Genomic DNA, 24,907 nt, shown 5'->3' on the forward strand with positions numbered 1-24,907 from the left:
CCAGTCAGCCAGCCAGCCAGCCAGACAGCCAGCCAGCCAGCCAGCCAGACAGACAGACAGACAGACTGACAGACAGACAGACAGACAGACAGACAGACAGACAGACAGACAGACAGAAATACAGACAGACAAACAGACAGACAGACAGAACAACTAGTTCTGCATTTGACTCCGTGTTGAGTTTGCCCCCATTCTTTATCAAAATGTGTTCGCAGAAACCCAAGAAAGCCAGAAAAACGATGCGAAAAAGAAGCCGACCGTACGATAACACGGGTCAGAAACACGTCTGGCCCCACAATTGCTTACGTCATTGCCTTTTGTCTGCACAACGTCTCTTGGCACTTTTTTCTCTTGTGCGCAGTGACACACCCCGCCACTCTAACCCCAGGTTGCCACATTCCTCTGATAGGCGCTAGAATACACTGCACTCTTTCGACCCGGAGTCACAATACTTGATCTTACTTCCTGTCTCGTGGGTGTTCCGGTATGATTTATGAAGTGACGATGGTAAGTGCCAGATAGGTGTTTAAGTAGAATGGATGGGTTTCTTGGATTTGGAAAATAAGGAGAAGGAACAAATTTATAAGAAAGAGTAAGGAAAAAGAAATAGTAAAACGTATGTGCAGTAAAAAAAAAAGTACATACCTATGTCCTATACACTAACTTCAGAGATAAAATAAAATAAAAAATAAAAAATGAACGGGAGATGAACAAGACGACATCAAACGCAGCAGCATCAATAACAACAGAAAGCAAAGACAGCCTGTAGAGTTTCTGATAACACATAAATATGAATATTGCTATTTCATATATTACGTGGATTTCCATTGGTCAATTGGGCAAAACTGAGCTCAGTGCAAAAGTGATATCGACGACATTTCCATCGATATCAGTTTTATTGCTTCCCCACTTCAAAAACAAAAACACCTTAATTTAAAAACAAACAAATATATATGAAAATGTAATGATCCCAGAATTTAGTTGAGCAAGTGACTAAAGACTTTTTGAAAGAAAAGACATTTTGAAATACTGAAAAGTACAAGAAAAGAGTGAACAAAAAGAAATAATAATCAGAGGGAGGGATATGGAACAGCCAAAACTGAGACAAATACTTTTGTAATTTCTTTACAGTAAATACAAAATGTCCAGAGAATTAGCAATATATCTAACATTGACTGACTGTGTTCTTTCTTTCTTTCTTTATTTGGTGTTTAACGTCGTTTTCAACCATTCAAGGTTATATCGCGACGGGGGGAGATGGGATAGGTGAAAGGGGGGAGATGGGATAGAGCCACTTGTTAATTGTTTCTTGTTCACAAAAGCACTAATAAAAAAATTGCTCCAGGGGCTTGCAACGTAGTACAATATATGACCTTACTGGGAGAATGCAAGTTTCCAGTACAAAGGACGTAACATGTCTTACATACTGCTTGACTAAAAATCTTTACAAACATTGACTATATTCTATACAAGAAACACTTAACAAGGGTAAAAGGAGAAACAGAACCTGTTAGTCGCCTCTTACGACATGCTGGTTAGCATCGGGTAAATTCTTTCTCGTCCCAACCGATATGGGACTCCCCCTAACCCGCGGGGGGTGATGATATCTTCTGCTATTGGTCTGTTTCGACAGGGATATCAAAATCGAGACCGGAGGTCGAGATTTTGATATCACTGTCTCAACAGACCATAGCAGAAGATATCATCACACAGTCCGTCAATATTGGGTAATGCCTTCTACTATACCTTCGCTATCAGTATTGCGCCCGTTTGGAGACCTAGTGTGTACAACAATTTCTACTGGGACGTCTTTCTAATTCTGCTTAGCGAAAGCAGCGGGCTCATGAAACTGTCACTGAGTTCATACTTACAAAATCTTATTAACAAAATGTTCACAGTTTTGGCTTATCCTTATTGTAAATTTCGGTTGATTAATGTTGACTTTGTAGACAAAAAAGTGTGGTGTTAAAAAAGTATTACAAAGACGCATTTAAACGCCCTACGTGTCAAGATGACAGGTTCTAATCTTAAATCAAAGGGCATAAACGACGTACAAGTGTTTCAAGTTTTTTTTAACATGCTGCAGAGCAACTGTAGAAAAAGGCGGATAGGGAGGAGGGTGTATGTAGCACACAAAAGGGGAGACATTGTAAGGATTGCAACCATTTCCTGTTTACTATTTAGCTTCATGCCAAAAAAGGGGCATAAAATGCGTGAGACAAAGAAGAGAGAGAGAGAGAGAGAGAGAGAGAGAGAGAGAGAGAGAGAGAGAGACTGAGAGAGAGAGTTGGGGGTGGGTGGGGGGGTGGAGAGGTGGGGGGGGGGGTGTAAAGATTACACAACAGCAGCCACTGCACAACTCAGTTTCAACTTGAGTCAGTGCAGCGCCAGCAAAACAATATGTGACACTGTCTCAGCTGTTTCGTTTTAATGGCTGAAAGATGCTCGTTGTTGGATCTTCACAAATGCCGAGGAACCCCACCTAGTCAATTTCGTGCATGCGAAATGTGAGCGGAAAGTCATGTGGGAAGACCTCTGAAAACTTCTGCACGTCTTCAACACAAGCAAACAGGTGCACGTGCCGAGCCGATGCGCATGTCATGGGAAAGGGGAGGCAACTGCCGCCAACGCAGGAGATGCAAACAATACTACGCATGCGCCAGGTGACGATACAAAAACAGAGAGAACAACGAGTTGATTTTGTAACTATTCCGGAATGATGCAAAAGGGCAGGTCAAAAGTTTTTTTCTGCTGGGATAGTGTTCATAGCTAGTAGTTCGTGGTTATCTGGCAAACATCGGCCACAAATTTGACGCTGAGTGTAGTTCTGGCCCTGTAAAGGTGCCGCCTTACAAACCACAAAATCAATAGGTTTGATTTCAGAGGTTTGGCTTTCTTGCATCAAAACAGCGTTTTTGTCAGCGACGCCTGTATGGGTTTGAATAGCTGTGCTGACTTGAGTGTTTAGCATAGATCAGTTTAGTGTGGTGAAGCAGAGTAAGACTAAGGAAATGTTATGTGTGTACCATGTTAGTTTGTGCAAAAACGGTACCATTTACATAAAGAGACAGGGGTAACAACAATTGCAGTTGCTATTGAACGACACTAAATCTGAAAAAGAAGATAAGTAAGCCAAACTGTACCACTTCTAAAAAAAAATTTTTTATTGGACACTAAGAACACTCTCGCCTGATTGTCATTCCATCTGACTTTTTTTAAACACTTAATTACCGCCTTCTCCTGAAGTGGCGTTCAAGATGCTGTGAACAACCGCAGGTAGTCTACATTTTGCCAATCGGGTTTATGCAGATAAGTAGCTCAGGAGTCCTGATTTTAACAACAAATGGCTTTTCTGTTCTCTTACAATGCTTTCTTTTTAACTCGTACAAATGGCGGGCCGCGCCAAGGGAGATAACGCTCGGCAACAGCGTGTGACCTGAGAAAATCAAGATGGCGAGCGTAAAAGGTAAACCTACGTCATTGTCTCTCTCTCTCTCTTTCTCTCTCTCTCTCTCTCTCTCTCTCTCTCTCTCTCTCTCTCTCTCTCTCTCCACTCTCTCTCTTATCCCTCTCTCTCTATACTCCTCTCTATCTATCTTTCTCTCCCCCCTCTCTCTCCCTCTCTCCTTCCCCCTCTCTGTCTCTCCCCTTCTCTCCACTCTCTCTCTCTCTCTTATAACTCTCTCTCTCTCATCTCTCTCTCTCATCTCTCTCTCTCTCTCTCTCTCATCTCCTCCCTCTCTCTCTCATACCTCTTTTTTCTCTTTCTCTCTCTCTCTCTCTCTCTCTCTCTCTCTCTTACAACTCTCTCTCTCTCATCTCTCTCTCTCTCTCATACCTCTTTTGTCTCTTTCTCTCTCTCTCTCTCTCTCTCTCTCTTTCTTTCTCTCTCTCTCATACCTCTTTTTTTCTCTTTCTCTCTCTCTCTCTCCCCCCCCCTCTCTCTCTCTCTCTCTCTTACAACTCTCTCTCTCTCATCTCTCTCTCTTATCTCTCTCTCTCTCTCTCTCTCTCTCTCTCTCTCTCTCTCTCTCTCTCTCTCTCTCACTCTGTGGTTACAAAGCTTGACGTGGAACATCCTGGGTGTAACTGATATACAACGAACCACTTGTTCGTTACCTACTAATGCCCTTAGCTAATCCCTACATCGCGAGATCCATTGATCAGACAGAAAATCTACATTAATTTTCTTCATCCCCGAAGTGAGCTTTTCATCTTGCATGTGATAAACCAGGGGGCATCACATAACATTTAAAAAAGAAACTACTTTGAAATGTAATTAATCAATATCAGTAAGACTGAATTGTTGATGTTTTCATTTTCAGTTTTCCCACGACATCGTAAAGAATTAACCATTTTCCTGCTTAAATCATTTTTAATTCCTTTTACTATGAAGCAACATTCTGCTTTACTAGATACTTTGCTTTCTTCAAACTTCCGCTCACGCATAGGCTACCCTTTGCGTCTAAGCAGAAAAGACACGGACAGAGATTAAGTGATTCAGGTGCCTGCATGTAACGCACATCCGCGCATCAACCTGCAAACCGCGAGGCACTCCCTGGAATCTCAGGCTGTCGAGTCTTGGATAGAATAATCTTCAGATGTGGTGGCAAGGAGCACTCAGTTTGGAACTAATCTCGTGGGTGGATGAAGGAAGCGACTAAGTAACAGCTCAGTAACAGATGAGCTAAGAGAAACAGGTGACCACGTAAAAAGGGATAAAAGGAGAGCAAATGCAAAAGAAGACAGATGTAGATCGAGCAGGAATAGAAAGACAAAACAAAACCACTCACGAACAGAATATTTGTTTCGATCAGCCTCCCCGAATCTTACACTTGTTTATGCCGATAGCCCATTTTTCCTCGTGTTATTTTGAGTAAACATCTGAAGTTTTTGGGAGAAGTTCTCTTCTTCTGGTTCTTGCTCTTTTTCTCTTTTTTTTCTGTTGTTGTTGTTGTTGTTTTTGTTGTTATTGTTGTTATTGCTGTTGTTGTTGTTGTTGTTGTTGTTGTTGTTGTTGTAGTTGTTATTGTTGTTTTGTTTTTTATTTAGATTTTTTGGGCTGGGTGGGGAGGGGGGCGGGGGGGGGGGGGGGGAGATCAGATATAAATGTGTGAACGTAAACAAGTACGCAGTTTTGATGTCACATCAAGTGTTAAACAAGAAGGATGCCTAAACGCTGAAAAGGAAAGAACGTTAATTAATGGCAAGTATCTCGTCGTTGTTTTGCAAACAAGCGAGTGTACAAACCAATGCGGCTTCAAAAAAGGAATAGCGCGTAGCTTACGGATCACCAGTCTCAGTTACCCTTACTGTATACATTGAATTGTTTCATGTCTTGAAAATTGAATACACTTTTGTTCAAACCAAATGACCCTTACCTTGATCACAGCGGGCGCCCATCCAGCCGGGCGCACACCCCCCTGGACACAGCCCAGTGACAGGGTTGCACGTCTGTTGGAGGCGGCAGTGACCACACTTGTAGACGCACCCTGGGCCGTATGTGTAGGGCTCGCAACCTGCATTTGCAACCAATGACTAAAAGTTAGTCAATAACAAAAACAACGAAAAATAAACAGATTAATCAATATGTAACCGAGTGCCGTAACACTACGATCACCTCGGGAGGCGAAGTGCAATCAAACAGGATTGAAAATGTTAGGGCTAATTTCTTAGCCCTATAAAAACTGTTATGCAAACCCGAAGGTTTCCATGAACATACAGACAATCGGAAACCACCAGACCCCATCACAAACAGAATTCCACAATCCACCGGTGTTGATTTAAAGGCCAACAACTCGGGTGCAGAGTCTGCTGTGAAAGGAGCGGTAGCCTCCCCTGTCACAAATAAATAAACGAATAAAAAATGAATGAATGAACGGATGAATGAATGAATGGATGGATAGATGGATGGATGGATGAGTGAATGAATGAATGAATGAATGGATAGATGAGTGAATGAATGAATGAATGAATGAATGAATGAATATTTTAAGTTATTGAGACATCCCAGTGATGGTATATTCTATCATTTACACCAGAAGGAACCAAAGTGGATCTGTTCAGACTTTCAATTACGTGGGATGAGAACATCCTTCACTGATTGTGCACACATCGGAAACAAACAAGGCCGCTTCTTGTGTGAAACGAGATTTTTTTTGTGCAGGTTTAAAAAAAAAAAAAAAAAAAAAAAAAGACATCCCAGTGCACTAAGGGATTTATAGAGCAAATCGAGAAAATTCATTATTGAACGAAGCGCATAGCGCTGAGTTCAATAATTATTTTCGAGATTTGCTCTATAAATCCTTTAGTGCACTGGGATTGATTCAATAACGATATTGTCAGTACCGCCATAGAAAAAAGAAGATTCCAAACGCACATTTTGCTACGCGCATTTGAATAGGCATAACTGTGTGGTCAGGTCGTATAAGATCTACTTTTGTGTGGGGTGTCTCAAGTGTGTCGTGCTTTCGTCACACGCATTTTAATTTCTGTTGGTAAATTCCAGTGTAGCGTTAAGCTGAACAGTGATGATCTTTCAGAGAGACCTCATTTGAACTCGGAGAAAGGACTGTACTCTTCGTTATTTGCGATTCGAAACCTCCAGTCGAGCTTCGACGGATGGACTGTGCGGAGTGACTCCCCTTGAATTGACTACCCCCCGAAGGACTCGACGGTTAGCACATTTTCAAAATAAATGTGGCATATTTCTCGTGTTGTATCTTCACTCATCGGGGAGTCTGATACTAAATATGAACGGTAAGAATGCTCTGAACCCTACACGTATTATATCCCCATCGTTTTTTCGTTCACATTTGCCCAACATGTTAATTTGCTGAGCGGGGTTTATGTTGTCTGCTAGGCTAGGGCAATCGAACCACTGCAGTCTGCACTGAGTCTGCACGCATGAGGCAGGCTGGTAATAAGTCTTATATAATTATGGTAAGAACGTTCTGAACCCTACACGTTTTCGATTACGATTGTTCTTGCCTTGAAATAATAATTCGAAAACCATTCATTTACTGAACTGATGCAGTCGTATTTCAGTGTAGTCTGCAACGTATGACAGAGTCGATCGAGTCGGTCTTCCAAATGCTGGTCTAGCTCAGTAGCTGGTACGTTATCGGAATAACACTTTTGTTTTCTGTTAGCTGCTGGGAATTGTATACTAACTCATCATTTGGTAATGTGGATGATAAGCTACATGCCACTAACACGGCATATGAGAAGAATCTATGCTAGTCGGCGAAAATGAGATGAAATACAGCGGCTTCTATTTTTAGATCAGTGGCACTGTGGCACAGGCACATGCAATCTGTCACAAAAAAACTTCTGCTTTAATTGAGAAGCAGGGAATTTATGGTCATTTGGTATTGTGGATAATATAAGCTACATGTCATTAATTAATTCTGAGGATGAGAGCACAGTCTCGCTTATGGCAAAGGGCGGAAGAATACGCTCTGTGGAAAAGTTAGCGCATCGCCATTAGCCAATCAACTGGTTCACATCAGTCATGTGACACCAGTACTTACTGACAATTGTTGTTATTTTAACATGCAATATGTAAGTGTTCGAGTAACACCCAGGTCTTCCATACGCAAAACATAGTCTCTCACAGTTATTTTGTATCCTACCACTCCCCTACCTTCCAATCAAGTCCTTTAGATCCCAAACCCCATACCCCCCCCAAAAAAAAATAAAAAAAATAAAAAGTTTGGTGAGAAGAAAAGGGGAAAAACAGTATTGGTGAAGAAAAAGAAACTCTCTGGGACACAAACAAACAGAGAGATAGAGAAAATAGAAAGATGCACATTAAAACACGGAGAGACAAACACTGAGACAGACGCGCCTAAGTATATACACAAACACAAACACACACACACACACACACACACACACACACACACACACACACACACACACACACACACACACACACACCCCGTCACACACACATGAACACACACACACGCGTAAGCACACACACGTACACACACACACACACACTCACACACACACACACACACACACACACACGCACGCACGCACGCACACACACACACACACACACATGAACACACACACACAGAAAAAAAGAGAGACAATGGCACTGACACTAACACTAAGAGAGAGAGAGAGAGAGAGAGAGAGAGAGAGAGAGAGAGAGAGAGAGAGAGAGAGAGAGAGAGATGGGGGGGGGGGCATCGCAGATCACACGGTGTAAGCAAACAGCAGAGTCCACATCCAGAAGGTAGACACATGGGCACAAGAAGACAGTGAGGGTACCAAGGACACAGAATAACATGCACAACTGCCTGAAAAAGCATGAATCAAGAAGTGATGCTATTGCGCGGGTATTTATCTGCATCCTTCCCTACCCCCCTCCCCCTCCCCCTCCCCCCTACTTTCCCTCCCTCCTCCTCGAACCCAAATGGTATACAGACCAATTAGCCAACATACGACAATGCCAGAAAACATATAAAGATAAACGAAGGTGAAGATCAACTCCAAGGAATGCGTGTAAAATAGGGCTGGGTGCTACATGAAAGAGACCGTTGGGGAATGTACCTACCAGTTGATTATTTTATCAATCAACCCAAAGAAAGCAACAGATCAATAACGGTGGGCTCTGAATTATGAAAGCAATCAGCCATCGATCAATGAATTGATATATATATATATATATATATATATATATATATATATATATATATATATATATATATATATATATATATATATATATATATATATTTGTCTTTGACATTTTCAGTAAAATACACGTAAGTACAGTATGTAGGATAAACAGAATACTACATGGCTTGCTGTATCGTACCAGATTTACACTTGTGTTTTCAAATAGGAAAATCGCTTTCGCTCGCAGTTCAATTAATATTATTAAAAAAAACTCGTGTAAATCTGGTACGACACAGCAAGCCATGTAGTATTCTCTCTATAACATATAATAAAATAATGAAGTAATAAGTAAGATAAAAATTAAATGTTTTTTATTCTAGTTTTTATTGTCTTTTTTATGATAATTTGTAAAAACGTCTGATCATTAGGTGAAACCCAAGCAAAGCCGGGTGCTGACTACTGGTAAAGTAATAAGAAAACGAACAAAAGCATATGAAGGTGACCTTGTTTACACTGATGACCTCTCAACCCGGCCTCACAGCCTCTCACACAGGTACCGGTTGCCGGGGCACAAGGCTCGTCGTCATGGCAATGCCCACATTGAAGTCTGCAGTCCGGGCCGTACCGGTAATCCTGGCAGGCTGTGAACAGTGTACAACATGGTTTTTTCTGCATGGTTGGTATCGAGCGATGCACAGTGTAGGAAACAGACACATTCTTGGACACACACACACAAACAGAGAGACGGAGAAAACAGAAAGACACACATATAAAAACAGATAGTCTGTACAAGTAAGGAGCACTGCTGAATTTGTTCAGCAGGCAACCAAACTAGGACAATATCACATACAGAACAGAAAAGAAAACAGAAAAGAAATGGAGCATATTTGATTAAAACTTCTTCCCCGTGCACACGATCATTATCACCACCGCAAATCTGTCAAAGTTCGAATTGAATAAGAGCATCTTCGAACTTGGACAAATACCAAGAATCAATGGTGTGGCTGCATTCTGTGCAGAGTGAACTTTGTTTTTCTTTCTGAATTGATTCAACAGATTGACATCCGTGTTCTAACAATCTAACAAACGTTTTCTTGGTAACCAGACGGAGAAAATAATAAATGTTTCTGATATAAAAATTACTTACAGACACAAGATGGCTAAAAGTGTCTATAATCATCACGTTTATCAAATAAAAGTAGAAAAAGAACCATGAAAAACCCAGTCGTAAATGGCGAGAGAAAAATGGCCGAAAGCAAGGGAGATAATTCGGACCACTCACGCTTTAGACAGTTGTCTCCCGTCCAGCCAGCCCCACAGCCGTGAAGACATTGCCCGGTAATTCTCTGACAGCCGCCATAACAGCCAGGACTGCATCGCTTCTCGCACTTCTTGCCGTAGAGACCCTCAGGACAATCTGCGCACAAACCATCATCATCATCATCATCATCATCATCATCATCATCATCATCATCATCATCATCATCATCGTCGTCGTCGTCGTCATCGTCATCATCGTCGTCATCATCGTTATCATCGTCATCGTCATCATCTGATCTGACACCAACGCTCAAAACACAGAACACATGCGTTGCTCACATCGCTCTGCTTGACAATGTCATCGTCTTGTCTTGTCGCTGTCACCATTTTTGTCAAAATGTAGTCCAACATGGGCATAAAATCAGGAGTTAAAGAAAATGCAGGGAAGGGACATGGAGGAACGCAAGGCAGAGCGCTACGAAATCGCAAGCGTGATGCACGTATGATATTGGAAAATCAGGACTTACCAAACTTCAAAATGGCAACAAAGCCTCGGGTAGTCCCGACTTATAACATTTCTGATGCAATCGTAGCCTCTAAATTGTCATAACTTGAACTCACAAGTTAAATCATAAAAAGCCATTTGATATGCAACGTGTGATGGATCCATGGAATGAACTTACACACTACGTTTCATTTGCATCTAATATAGAATGCATACATCGGCGTGGCTACTTTGAGGACAATACTAACTGGTATATCCAGCCAAATAAATGGAAGCAGAAGGCACGATTTTTGTACCAAATTATGCACTCATTTTCAGTTTATATCGCTCAAGTAACTGTTTGTGCTGGTAGACATGCATGTTCTCTGTTGTCCAACATTTCTCAGCCTGGTCTTGTTGACGAGGCTTTTCGACACCTGTCTGTTATTCCAGTCCACCCACTCCAAAATCCCTAAACTCCCCTCCCACCCCCTCCCCCTCCCCCCCTCCCCCCGCCCCCGCCCATTCCCCTTCGCCCTGTTTTCCCAATCCACAAAGTCATCATGACACCCTGACTCGACTGAGAACAATTCTTGTTTTGAAGAAACGCCGTGTTTTGCTTTGGACTGACATGATGCCTTCGACTATATGTCAAGCAAGAAAAAAAAAGAAATGGAGAAAAACGGAGGGAGAAAAAAAGAGAGGGAGAGAGAGAGAGAGAGAGAGAGAGAGAGAGAGAGAGAGAGAGAGAGAGAGAGAGAGAGAGAGAGAGAGAGAGAGAGAGAGAGAGAGAGAGAGAGTGAGAGAGAGAGAGAGAGTCGGACAGTATGAGCTGCTGGTTTACTTTTGTATAACGAAGACATCCCTGTAATCTTAATTTGTCATTTTCATCATTGCACAACATCATCACCCTTCACCAAAAAAATCACCTCTCTGCTTTTTGTTGTTCTTCTTCCCTTGTATCAGCAGCATCCAGGCTCTCAATTTACGCGTTAACTAGACAAGAAACGTGCTCCTGGGGGTTCAGATTCTAACACACCTGTCCCTGGCTTCTTCCGGACTGCGTTTGAAGTTTTCTGTGAAGTTTTGTAACCCAACGGGATCTTGCATAACAGCTGTTGACAATCTGAACAATTCATGACTGAACGTATACCGTAGGCTTCTGTGTTTGTTGTGTGCTGATGAATACAGGTGAGGTAAAAAAAAAATGTTTTGTTAAAAAGAGCGTTCTTTTTTTTTTTTTTTTTTTTTTTTTTTAAAGATTCGTGTGAATAAACAAAAACCTATGCAGGCGTGTTCTGTATCGGTATGATGGGCGTTGTCTTACAAAGGTGTAAATAAATGAAATTCAAAAACAGACAGACTTCTAACGTCCCAAAATTCAGAATCAAAAAACAAGAATTGTAGGTTATTGGAATGTTTCATTATTGACACACAAAAACGTTACATTTACGGTACGTCGACCCAGTGGTCTAGCTAGCTTTTAAGAAGACAGACAGACAAACACTTATGATACAAATAATGAACTTATCTCAAACCCTATAATTCTTTTTTTAATTTCTATTGTAAATAGATGAAAGCTAAGTTCAAAGATGAAAAAAAGTGGTATCGCCACTAGTTAATAGAAAACACAACAATCAAGCCAGCCCACAACATCAGTGTATATGTACACTGGCACTGGGCTGTGATGAAGTTGGCTAACAGTGCAAAATGAACATGGCGGAAGTGCCCACTCCACTTCCTACCACTCGCCACTCGGCGATTGACCCTTCCCACCACCTTACTGGGTCACCATCAGCAAAAACAGCTTGTTTTTTGTTAATGAACTTACATCACAGGCGCCGTAATCAGACACAGGAACGCGAGAACCAAGGTTATACGAAAGCGGCTTTGTTTCCGTAGGTCTTGTGTAAACGATGTTTTTTTATTTAGGATCACACGAGATTTTTTGGCCAACATACTTTGTGTTTTGTTGTTTTGTTTAATTTTTTATATTAAATATCGCTCCTGTGATTTAACGACTGCAAGAGTTGCCTCGTGGAAAGTCTTTAAAAGATTCTTGGCGGCCAAAGAGCTTAAAATTATGTGAATGTTGCAACTGTTCGAAAACGCCACGAATCTAGCTTATGGTGCTAATATTGAGATGGGAGGTGTCAAAAACCAGGAACAGGTCAGTAAGAATAAATGTACAGGTTTGCACAATGGGATAAGTGCGGCCCCTTTAAGTAACAAAGCGTTACCTCGATCAAGCCGAAAAGCCTACCCAGAGCAGTCTTCGAAAGAAAGAAAGAAAGACAGAAAGACAGAAAGACAGACAGACAGAATACAAAATTAATGTTAAAAGAAGAACAAGTAGTCAAGAATTCCATCTCGCTGTAGTATTGTGTCAGGAAATGTTTAGGTCTAATTGGTCTGATTCATCTGCCTGTGACGATGACGACTGACGTATTATGTGAGGTGCATGAGCATGTAATCAAGTTAAGGGACTAATTACGAATTGTAGGAGTGTTCTGTGAGGATATACTGAGCTAGCAAAAATCCCAAAAACGGTCAATGCGTTTTATCAAATTGGACACAGAGAGAAAGAGAGAGAGAGAGAGAGAGAGAGAGAGAGAGAGAGAGAGAGAGAGAGAGAGAGAGAGAGAGAGAGAGAGAGAGAGCGAGAGAGAGAGAGAGAGAGAGAGAGCGAGAGAGAGAGAAAGGGAGGGGGGAGACAGAGAGCGTGTGTCAGTGCGTGCGTGTGTGTGTTTGTGTGTGTGTGTGTGTGTGTGTGTGTGTGTATCTATTTCTCTCTCTCTCTTGATTCGTCACCGTTCTACACAGTAAATCGGGGATGCCGGGTGTGTGGTACTCTTACTCCATTAAGCACACGAGCAAAATTCTACACCTTGCATGATGAATTAAAACAGAGTGTTGACTGAAAAAGGTCCCTTTAAGCCGCCCATGGACCTCCAAAGCCCCCTTTTCCACTCAAACTAGAGAAGATTTTCCTTTTTCAATTGTATTGTGACAAGAAACTCAATCTGAACGTTTCAAATAATGTTCCAGTTTTTCCCCCCTTAGAAACAACAGATCTCCATTATTCAGCTCTTCACAGGTGTAAGGAAAAATAAAAACATCCATCAAATAATGCCACCCTGTTTTTCTGACACTAGTTCCGCAGTCAACTCCGCTTTTCCAGTTCCCCCCCCCCCCCTTTTTTTTTTTTTAGCGCAGCTGGGGTTTTCTCACACAAGACAGCCTGGCCCAGTAAGAGATGGCCGTGCATAATTATATCTCTACTTAATATCAATCTGACACGGTCTTTTACAGAAATGAAAATTTATTACTTGTGACTCTTTTTTCACTGTGGGGATGTCAAGCTTTTTTTTATGTTTCAACAACGTTTAACGATTATTCATAAGTTACACACACTGACACACACGCACGCACGCACGCACGTACGCTCGCTCGCACGCACGCACGCACACACACACACACACACACACACACACGAACACACGCACGCACACACACACACACACACACACCGGCACACACACACACCGGCACACACACACACACACACACCACACGCACGCACGCACGCACAGCTACACAAACACACACACACACACACATATATACACGCACACACACACACACACACACACACACACAAACACACACACACACACACACACACACACTGACATTGTCTGGGAGGATTTTGACGGCGTAAATGGGGAAAGAAACCTATACTACCGTTTACTGACACCTCACTGAGGTCAAAACGATAAATCGTGCAGGTGCACCATATCGTAGATAAATAAATTCCTCAATGTGACATACGCTTGGATCCCAAAAAGCTTCTCCAGTCATCCATTAGGACGGATGTCGTCATTTATATATGAGACAATGGCATATATATACCACCCATAACTTTGCCAAAGGCTATGGGAAACTGTTGTTTGAAAAGTACATTAAAGAACCCTTCCCCGCAATAGAGAGATGCCGCAAATCGTCGAGAGAGGTTCACGGTTCTGTTTGGGTTTTGAAATGATGATATCACACGCAAGGAATACCTTCAAGCTTGTGTTTGAGCATTGAAATGTTCCAAGTTGAGACGTTGAGTGGAGGTAGTCTTCATGCATACTGATTCTGCACGTATCCTCTGTTTACAAGTGTCCCGGACTAAAGCGAAATGTGCCAAAACTTGTTTCATTTTTTCGATGTTCTAAAATGCAATGGTTTTGGTCTGCTAGACATATGCCTACCCGACATGCAGCACTGGAAAAAACATCTCGAGGACGAATCGGGACTCTAACGATGGAGAGTCAGGCTGGTTCCACCATCAACGTTCTTTTGATTAATTATCATATTTAAGGTTCGTTTTTTAGTCGATCTTTTCATGTCCTGACCCGGAGCATTTTCCGTATGGGCCAATTCGACCCGTGAGGCCATAACTTTAATCACCGAACGTACGTTAGAGGTATAGTAAAGCAAATGCCATAAAGGCCTTTTTTAATTGTGCCCGAAGTTGACTCTGCTTAGACTTCGCGAAGTCTTTTTACTAAAGAGTGCTAAAGCTTCGTGCAGCGAGCTTCGTCGACTTCGCCAAATTAATATTAGGCTTCAAGACTTATCAAGGTGTAATTCGTCAGAAAACATTTTCAAAAGTGAGTCACAGAGACGAATGCCTTTAAAGATTGTAAAATCCTGACGTGTTCAGAAAGTGACAAGGCGTGAATAATGTTAAGATTGGGTCCCTGCTGGGTTTGGAAGATGGAAATAATGGAAATAATGCGAATCGCGGTGAAACGTGCGTAATCTTCGCTGTTATTTTCAAAGGATTTGGTTGAAGTTTAAAAGATCTTCGAGTTCAAAGAGGTACAAGAAAAAGGAGAAAAAGAATTACGCAGTTCTGCTGTTCAGACAGTGTGTCACGTACTGGTGCGCAGGTTTCAAGTTTCAAGTTGTATTAATCCTGTAACCCCTTTTGAGGCGTGGAGGATAGCCTCTGTTATAAAAAAAGAAAAGTAAGTTTGAGCACAGCTAGGAATTACAATACAGGCAGATAATAATTATACAACTTTCCCGAATTTGATACATTCGGCGAATTTTAGCTTGACATTTTTTAGCTTCACACACACACACACACACACACACACACACACACACACACACACACACACACACACACACACACACACTCACACACACACACACACACACACACACACACACACACCGGCACACACATACACACACCGGCACACATACACACACACACACACATGACACGCACGCGCGCTCGTGGGTACACGCATGCTAGCACGTAGGTTACTGCGTGCATGCATCTTTTACCTTAACAAAAAAAAGAGAGAAACAAGCTTTTAAGGAGTCTTCCGAAGATAACAAATAGCTCCACCCATAGGAAGTTTATTTTTGAAGAAAGCATATCAGACAGGCAAGAATACTGTTGCAACTCATTTGTGTTGCTCTTTTACCCTCTTTGCTCTGTCTCTCCTCCTCTGACGGTCTCCCCCGTTGAACCAGACTGGAGAAAACTGACATACTAATCTTAAAAAAGAAGTATATTACTTCACTTCAGTTCACTTCTCTCTCTGTATCTCTGCCTCCGTCTGTCCATTATTGCTGTACAGTTCATATCATTATTAGGAGGGGTTATGGCCTTCGACAACTAAAAGGTTGTCTTTACCTTTGTCTCTATATACCTCCCTTTTTACATTCAGTCAAGTTTTGACTAAATGTTTTAACATAGATGGGAAATCGAAACGAGGGTCGTGGTGTATGTGTGTGTAAAAATCTTAAAATTGTAATTAAATTTATTTTTTATAAAACGATCCAAAAATAATTTTATCTTAATATTCATCTTTTTCTCATTCCAAAAACATATAAATATGTTATATTCGGATTAAAAACAAGCTCTGAAAATTAAAAATATGAAAATTATGATTAAAATCAAATTTCCAAAATCGATTTAAAAACAACTTCATCTTATTCCTTGTCGATTCCTGATTCTAAAAACATATAGATATGATATGTTTGGATTAACAACAAGCTCAGAAAGTTAAAAAGAATAGAGATACAGAAAAGCGTGCTATCCTTTTCAGCGCAACCACTACCGCGCTATACTGCCTTTTCCACGAACGGGGGACTGACGATGTAATTTGCGTATACGGTCTTGGTGAAAAAATGCAGTGCGTTCAGTTTCCTTCTGTGAGTTCGACAGCTTGACTAAATGTTGTATTTTTGCCTTACGCGACTTGATAATATTCCCATTCTCTCCGTCACATAATTACACATTTTTCTTTTTACATTGTGGCTGTGTGCACGCGTGTGCGTGTGTTCGTACGTGTGTTTTTATGGGTTTGTGTGTGTGTGTGTGTGTGTGTGTGTGTGTGTGTGTGTGTGTGTGTGTGTGTGTGTGTGTGTGTGTGTGTGTGGTGTGTGTGTGTGTGTGTGTGTCTGTCCTTATGTCTGTCCGTCTGTCTGTCAGTCTGTGTGTGTCTGTGTGCGTGTGTTGTGTGTGATATTCTCTTTCCACTTTTGCGTTCACTCCTTTTTGCGTCTGTCATTTTGCTAAATAATGTCGATCAGGAAGCGAACTCGTTATCAGAAGAGTATGTCAGCGAAGAACAATCGCGATGCGTATCGCTGCAGATTCTTTACCCAGCGGCTGTGTCTGAGTGTTATATTATCAGTTCTCTTTTCACGCGCGAAAGCCAAACCCTTTTGTTGCGATACAGACTTTTCGGTTTCGATTAAGCCTATGTGCGTACTTGTGTGTGTGTTTATTTTCCAATCAGGGTGTCTCAGTGCAGCCCAAGACCGAACAAACAGATAAGGTCCTTATCAACAGAACTGTCATTATAAAGCAGTCTTTTCGGGTCAATGTTTTTATCTGATCGGTTATCTGAAATAGCAGTGTACTGGTGTTGGTAAATCTTTCTGGGCAACGAGTACTTTTTCAAAGTAGTTTTTGGAGATAACACTTTACTTTTCGATAATGTCTAAATCAGTGCAGAGGTTCTATTCATAAGTGAGTGTGGCAAGCTTGCATATTTTTCCATTGGTATGTAGGACACGCTGTTCTTATCACAAACGTGTTGTTTGTAGGCACATTTTTGTGAACAAAACGTTATTTTCGCGAAAGATTTTGCAGGTAGCGCTTTGGTGATCATACGGCTCTGGGCTAGACCAACTTTTATCCATAGGGCATCGTTAACAGCAAATACACTTCGCCCACTGCTACTTATGTCTTTTGGTTACACTGTAGGAGCGACAACACAGAGAACTCGGACAACAAAACAACAAAACTCCCACCATGCCTATTTCTAAACTATGATGAACACAGTTACAAACAAGGATCAATGACGACGACATAAAACTAAAAGAAAACCAAATAGACAGGAAAAGAAAACAAGTCGCGTAAGGCGAAATTACAACATTTAGTCAATCTGTCAAACTCACAGAATGACACTGAACGCACTGCATTTTTTTCACCAAGACATAGCAGCTTCGTCAATCCCCGCGGCAAAGAAATCGCTCACTTTTCCAGTGACATTTTTGAAGTGAAATTGACAAGTCGGTATGGCGCAATATCGTATTGATTGAAAAATGAAGGCCTCAACTTTCACCAAAAGCCGGATATGACGTCATCACAGACATTTATTAAAAAAAGGAGAAAAAGATCTGGGGCTATCATACCCAGGAACTCTCATGTGAAATTTCATAAAGATGGGTCCAGTAGTTTTCTCTGAATCGCTCTACACACACACACACACACACACACACATACACCACCACGCTCGTCTCGACTCCCCGTCAATGTAAAAACATTTAGTCAAGACTAAATGTAAAAAGGCAAGAAAAGAAAGGCACCACCACCCAGTCCCCATCGCGATACTCCCTCCCCCTGCTCATAACCTCCACTCCTCTAAAAGGCAGCATAAAAAATTGGGGGGGAAATGGAGAACAAAACTCACAACAATGTTTTGCAGAAAATATGCTTACTTTTTAAAAGACAATCGCATGTTTGTCATCTAGACCTTCAACCGCATACAAGTTATTAACTTGTCACAGCAGGATCTCAAGCGTTTTGATGGGCCCATTTCTGCTTTTGCGGCCACGGTTCACGTTTCAATACCCCATTTTACGCCACTTTGCTTTTCATCCAAGGATAGAATTTGATGGATTAAACTTTCCAAAGAATGTTCTGGTGCAAAACAAAAATCATTGCCCAACTTCTTGTAAGATATGCGCTTTAGGGTTCGACCGACGAATAAAAAAAAGGAACAACACGTCCTTTTGTGCAGCTATGACATTTCAAAGAAAATTAAAAAAAATACACCGTTTTGACCCTCGCTAGTGCATCTAAGGGGTTACAAAGATGGGAGCAACAAAGTGCATATTCCAGCGCTCAAAACCACGATATCACTACCTAGTAATCCCCCCTCCCCGTTTCTTTCCCCTTCAAACACTCAAATCCCCCCCCCCCCCCCCGCTTCCCCCCCCCCCCTAATCAAATGCTACAATTCTAGGCTTGGTCACACACATACAAATCTCTCCAAACACTACGTGGGACTATACAAGCAACGTAAATTCAAACGATTCGAGATCGTGTCAAAACTTACAAGATGTGACCCGTCAGCCGAGATGTTATAGTAGAAACCCGAGAATGGGGTTCTTCTTCTGCGATATGTTGTACAAGAAACCGGAGAGTGGATTTGGGTTTTCCGGCGACTGTGTTTGTAAACAAAAGGCGTCGGCCAAAAAGGCAATTTGTGTTCAGAAAAAAGGTGAGAGATCGAGGAAGGTGCCAGACTGCCAGGATGATATTGAGGAACAAGTGACCATTGTGCTAGAGAGAGAAAAACACAGCGTGGAAGATTCAGTTCAACTGAGTTCTTTCTTTTCTTTGCTTTTTTTGTTGTCTGACTCCTTTTTGAGTGTTAAGATAACATCGGTAGACTGGTGGAGGTCGTATCTGGATGGAATAATGGTGAAACTGGAGTTTAAAGCTTGCAACTAGGGTTTTTACTAAATACAGAAAAAAATTATGTGAGAGCTGAGATGATCATAAAGTTAAGAAGCAAGTGGAAGTATGACGGAAACCGACAGAGACACTAGAGACAGAGAGACAGAGACAGCGGGAGATAGAGACAAATAGACAGATATACAGAGACAGACACACAGACACACAGACGGACAGACCAAAGACAGAAACAGATACAGGGACACCAAAAGAGATACAGGAGATGAATGTTGTCGAAGTGAGAAAACCACAGAAACTCATAGATTCTAGGCGGCTTGCGGACTCCATTGTTCTGTAAAGGGAAAAACAAATGTAAATTTACCTTATCAGGTCAAATCTCTTCATTTTCTGTGATGAAGTTTCCCCTCCCCGCCATTTTGGCAGTACGGTTTTATTTAGAGCGATACCATTTTCAAGGGATCAGCGATAAATGGAAAAGTTACGTTAATTGTTTCAGATAATCAGATGCACATTGGTACTCTCTCTCTCTCTCTCTCTCTCTCTCTCTCTCTCTCTCTCTCTCTCTCTCTCTCTCTCTCTCTCTCTCTCTCTCTCTCTGGCTCTCTCTGGCTCTCTCTGGCTCTCTCTCTCTCTCTCTCTTTTTCTCTCTGGCTCTCTCTGGCTCTCTCTCACCTCTCTCTCTCTCTCACTCTCTCTCTCTCTCTCTCTGGCTCTCTGTCTCTCTGGCTCTCTGGCTCTCTCTGGCTCTCTCTGGCTCTCTCTGTCTCTCTCTCTGGCTCTCTTTCTCTCTCTCTCACTCTCTCTCTCTGGCTCTCTCTGGCTCTCTCTCTCTCTCTGGCTCTCTCTGGCTCTCTCTCTCTCTGTGGCTCTCTCTGGCTCTCTGGCTCTCTCTCTCTCTCTCTCAGTGGTTGGACAAAATAAACGATAATGAATTCTGTGGTGCCATTTTCGTAGACTTTGCAAAAGCCTTTGACGTAATTGATCACACATTATTGCTTAGAAAATTCGGTTTGTATGGCGTCGGATATGATACTATCAATCTTGTTAGTTCATTCCTCTCTGACAGACAACAGACAGTTCTTACAAACACTAGAGCATCGAGCATGCAAGCTGTAGATTACGGTGTACCACAAGGATCGGTATTAGGACCTCTGCTCTTCTCAATATATGTTAATGACCTCCCCCTTTATATTCAACATTTATGTGAACTTTTTGCAGATGATACCACAATTCACTCCAGTAACAAAAATTTAACTCGCTTATCAGAATCCCTCCAAGGAAGTCTAAACCAGCTGACAGAATGGACTGACCTAAATCACATGTCTCTTAACCCAAAGAAAACCAAATATATGATAATTACAACTAGACAAAAACGACAGAATTTTACCTCAACTGGTCCCGATTTAATGATTGACGGCAATATAGTGGAAAAAGTCGACCATCACAAAGTTCTAGGTGTCCACATCGATAACAACCTGTCTTGGTCAACTCACATTGAACAACTTAGTAAATTAGTGTCAAAGAAAGTGTACCTCTTATCTAGAATTAAACACTTCCTTAATTGTCAAGCCAGGAAGTTATTTTTCACTGCTCATATTCAGTCTCTTATTGATTACGCATCCACTCTATGGGACTCTGCAAGTGATAATTCCCTAAAGCTACTCAGCAGATTACACAAAAGAGCGCTAAAAGTAGTATTACTCAAACAGACTACTCTCACCGACTCAGACTACATCAACATAGGGGTCCTACCTCTGAAGTCAAGAATGAATTACAACAAAGGAATAATGATGCATAAAATTATGACAGAAAATGCACCCGAAACCATTTGCTCAAAGTTCTCTTTGAAGAATTCGCACCACTTTATAAAACTAAACACTCCTCTTCCTAGGATAGACCTATTTAAATCAAGTCTTGTTTATTCAGGAAGCAGCCTCTGGAACGCTCTTCCGGACGCCCTGCGGCAATCCACCAACACAGATTCTTTTAGAACCAAATATTCTTTCCATTTAATGAACTCTATGAACAAATAAACTTGATTGGTATGTTTTCTTTGTATACAGTTGTTCATTATCGGAATTATGGTTTATTGTGACAAAATCACGAAGATTTGGCTCTGTAATACATTGTTTTGCTGAGCTAATGTATTGTTGGGTTACTTTCCGTTTATCTTCATTGCTTTACACCCAATTTTGAACACTACCTTATGATCTACAATGCTTCTACATAATGCGCTTCATGTACATAAACTTATATGTTCTACCATTAATGTTTTTATGTAACCTTTTTTTCCCTAGTCATAGTTATAGTAAAATAGTTTAGTCCCTCTTTAGGGCGAGGGCCAGATGCAAAAAAGCATATCTATGCTTATTCTTGTCACCCTCGAAAAATAAAGATTTGTCATTGTCATTGTCATTGTCATTGTCTCTCTCTCTCTCTCTCTCTCTCTCAAGGAAAACTCATGGTTCCAAATAGGAAATGTGTCAGTGTTGATCAGTGAGAATCTGTTGCTGCACAATGACCTTTTCGGCACCACTTGCGGCCGAAAAGTGCACAAACTCCAAACAATTTAAAGATAACAGTTACCTGACACCCCATCATAGCTAAATGACGCACATAGCAAGTTTTGTTTACTAGTGTTTGAGCGAAAAGCAGTATTTCAGTCGATAAATCGTTTCACTTTTAGCTTTGAAAATGAGAAAAGCTTTGTCTTACTTGTGACGAACATGTTACGAGTATACATTTCTGAACAAGACTCTGACTAGTTAGTCAACTGGGGGGGGGGGGGGGGGGGGGGGGGGGAGGGGGGGTACACGGAAGAGAAAGCCTGCAATATGTTCTGCCATCACTTTAATGACATTCTTGTCACACTTTTTTTGTTTCATTCAACATTAGCCTTCTTGTAGTTTAGTACCTGATTTCTATTACTGTTAATCTACACGCATTGATCGCGCGAGGTGTAAATCGGTCATAAACAAAGGCAACATGAATACATTTCACACAAAATGGGCAAGGCCACCAGTCAAACTAAAGTGTAACAGCAGACTAATAGCTTTTATTTTGACACGAAAAGATACCACAAGAGATCAAAAACGAATGGACCGACCGGTCAGCGATATCTTTTCCGGCATTATCTGATAATTAAACATATAAAAAATAACCAAAACAAACGATAAAATACCAGACTGTTCTTGTTGACGCGAACTCTGTACAAGCCAATGTGTCTCGCGTTTAACGCAAAACATCACTGAAAAGAGTCGTAGAAATCTCTGCTCTTTAAACGTTGACAAATACCACGTGCTAGACTTGCTGTGTTGCATACCAACGTGCAGCTTCAATTATGATAAAACGAGATAACCCGTTTCAAAAATGTTCCCTTTTCACCGGGAAAAAGAAAGGAAAGAAGGAGATAAAACTCTCAATTGCAAGCCAGGGATTTCTTAAATCACCTATTTATTTTATGCGCATAATATTTTCATTACTTGTCTTCGTTGTTTTGTTTTGCTGTTGATATTTGTCTAACCGGAAGGAGATAAGATTGGAAAATCCGAGTATCACTGCTTACTTACAAACATTGCACTCAATCTTAATTTAATGTGATATAGTCAATTAACGTTTCCTTTTGCCCGGAAAATGGTATAATCCAAAACATGGTATTTCTCGCACCAGACCAGTTCGATTAATGTTCACATATCGTCCACAAGCCAAATAGTTGTTCTACATTTCATTTCAATGAACAAAAAACTGACTCTGGTAAAGCTCACGTCTCTAGTTGCATACAAGAACACTGGGATCAGTCAATGGCTGTCGTTTTCTAAATTTTCCGAATCCAGGTTTCCCGATTGCTTCGTTTCCGGCCGATTTATGTGGAGCACGTGATGCGCACAAAAAATATTGGCGGTCTAGAAATGTCGTCTGCGCAATGATCACGGCGGCGCCCGCGGCTTTCTTGACCGCCAAGGACTTTCTTTCTTTCTTTCTTTATTTGGTGTTTAACGTCGTTTTCAACCACGAAGGTTACCGCCAAGGACGACCGCGCACGTTGTGATACGTCATTCGTTAGACCTCAATAGACGATGTTGGGAAAAAAAACTCTGTCGGGATTTCCAAAGCGTTACGGAAGAGTTGCGCCCGTTTTAGGGTGACAAACAGTGTAACACGTGGTCGACCAGTTGAAATCCCGATCGCAGCAAATAACTGACTCCGATGTGTATGTTATGCAGTGTACGCTCGATATGATTCCCTTTTCTTTCAAAAATCTGCACATCGGAGCCACGATTCACTGGCGATGGCCTGCAGTAATGGCCAAGCACGAAACTTTCGCGACCTCAAGCAAAACTCACGTGACCTCAGGCAAAACACATTGTCGGCTAACACTCGGGGCAAGCGATCATGGCTGCATCAACAAATCGTAAACTCCGATGTGTATATTTTTGAAAGTGTCGACCGGATACTGCATACAATACACATGGGAGTCAGTTATTCGCTGCGATCGTGGTTTTAACTGGTCGACCCCGTGTTATTGCTTGTCACCCTAAGGCAGGGAGCAACTCTTCCATGTCGCTTGGAAATCTTGACAGAGTTATTTGCGGAAAACGTCTATTGCTCTTTAATGTTGCGTATATCAGGGAACATAACTGGCTTCCATGATTTCCCGTTTTTGTCGTCATTGAGAGCCAGTTCTTTTGTCGACATCGTCTTATGTCTTAGACTTCAGCTTGCGTTTTAACTGTCGCAAACATTTCTTCAACTTGCTGACATTTAAAAATAAATGGTCTCCATTTTATTTTATTTTGTTTTTATTTATCTACCCTTTTTACCTAACTTCCGGTAACTGCATCTCACCTCTGACCGAATTCGTCATCTCTCTCCTCCCCTTTGCCTCCCTCCTTCTCACTCCTCTCCCCGCGCCCCTCCCCGTCGCCTTGCCTATTTTTCACACCTAAATTAATCTCAGCCTTGTGTGGTTCCAGATCATTCGTCTTGTTTGAGATGCATGGCTATTTCAGTCTGAGAGGCCCTATGTGTCGTGCCATGATAGTGGTAACATTGTGGCGAGGGAGAGGGAGTGCATGTGATAACATCGACACAAATTATGAGCATTCGACGACAGGGGTCGCATGTAGGCGTCAGTCTGATTCTCTCTCAGACTCTGTCTCTCTGTTTCTGTCCGTCTCTGTCTCTCTGTCTGTGTCTCTCTCTGTATAACTCTCTCTCTCTTTCTCTCTCACTCTCTCTCTCTCTCTTTCTCTCTGTCTCTGTTTCTCTCTGTCTCTGTCTCTGTCTCTGTCTGTCTGTCTCTGGCTCCTTCTCTCGCTCTCTCTCCCTCTCTCTCTCTCTCTCTCTCTCTCTCTCTCTCTCTCTCTCTCTCTCTCTCTCTCTTTCTCTCTCTCTCTCTCTCTCTCTCTCTCTCTCTCTCTCTCTCTCTCCCTCTCTCTCTCTCTTTCTGTATCTCTGTATGTCCGTCCCTCTATCTCTCTCTGTCTCTGTCTCTGTCTCTCTGTCTCTCTCTGTCTCTCTCTCTC

At 41.7% G+C, this 24,907-nt stretch overlaps 1 protein-coding gene across 1 annotated transcript in view; it reads right to left on the minus strand.

Annotated features, from left to right (window-relative positions):
* The window catches only part of LOC138965947 (tyrosine-protein kinase receptor Tie-1-like), a 108,357-nt gene that overhangs the window by 42,146 nt on the left and 41,304 nt on the right, over window positions 1–24,907 (minus strand). The window contains exons 2-4 of the mRNA XM_070338030.1: window positions 9,920–10,054; window positions 9,141–9,278; window positions 5,382–5,519 (exon numbers count right to left, since the gene is read on the minus strand). Of these exons, the coding sequence (XP_070194131.1) occupies window positions 5,382–5,519; window positions 9,141–9,278; window positions 9,920–10,054 (411 nt within the window). The remainder of the gene's footprint in view (window positions 1–5,381; window positions 5,520–9,140; window positions 9,279–9,919; window positions 10,055–24,907) is intronic.

The sequence above is a fragment of the Littorina saxatilis genome, linkage group LG5, assembly GCF_037325665.1.
Source record: "Littorina saxatilis isolate snail1 linkage group LG5, US_GU_Lsax_2.0, whole genome shotgun sequence".
NCBI classification, from domain to species: Eukaryota; Metazoa; Mollusca; class Gastropoda; order Littorinimorpha; family Littorinidae; genus Littorina; species Littorina saxatilis.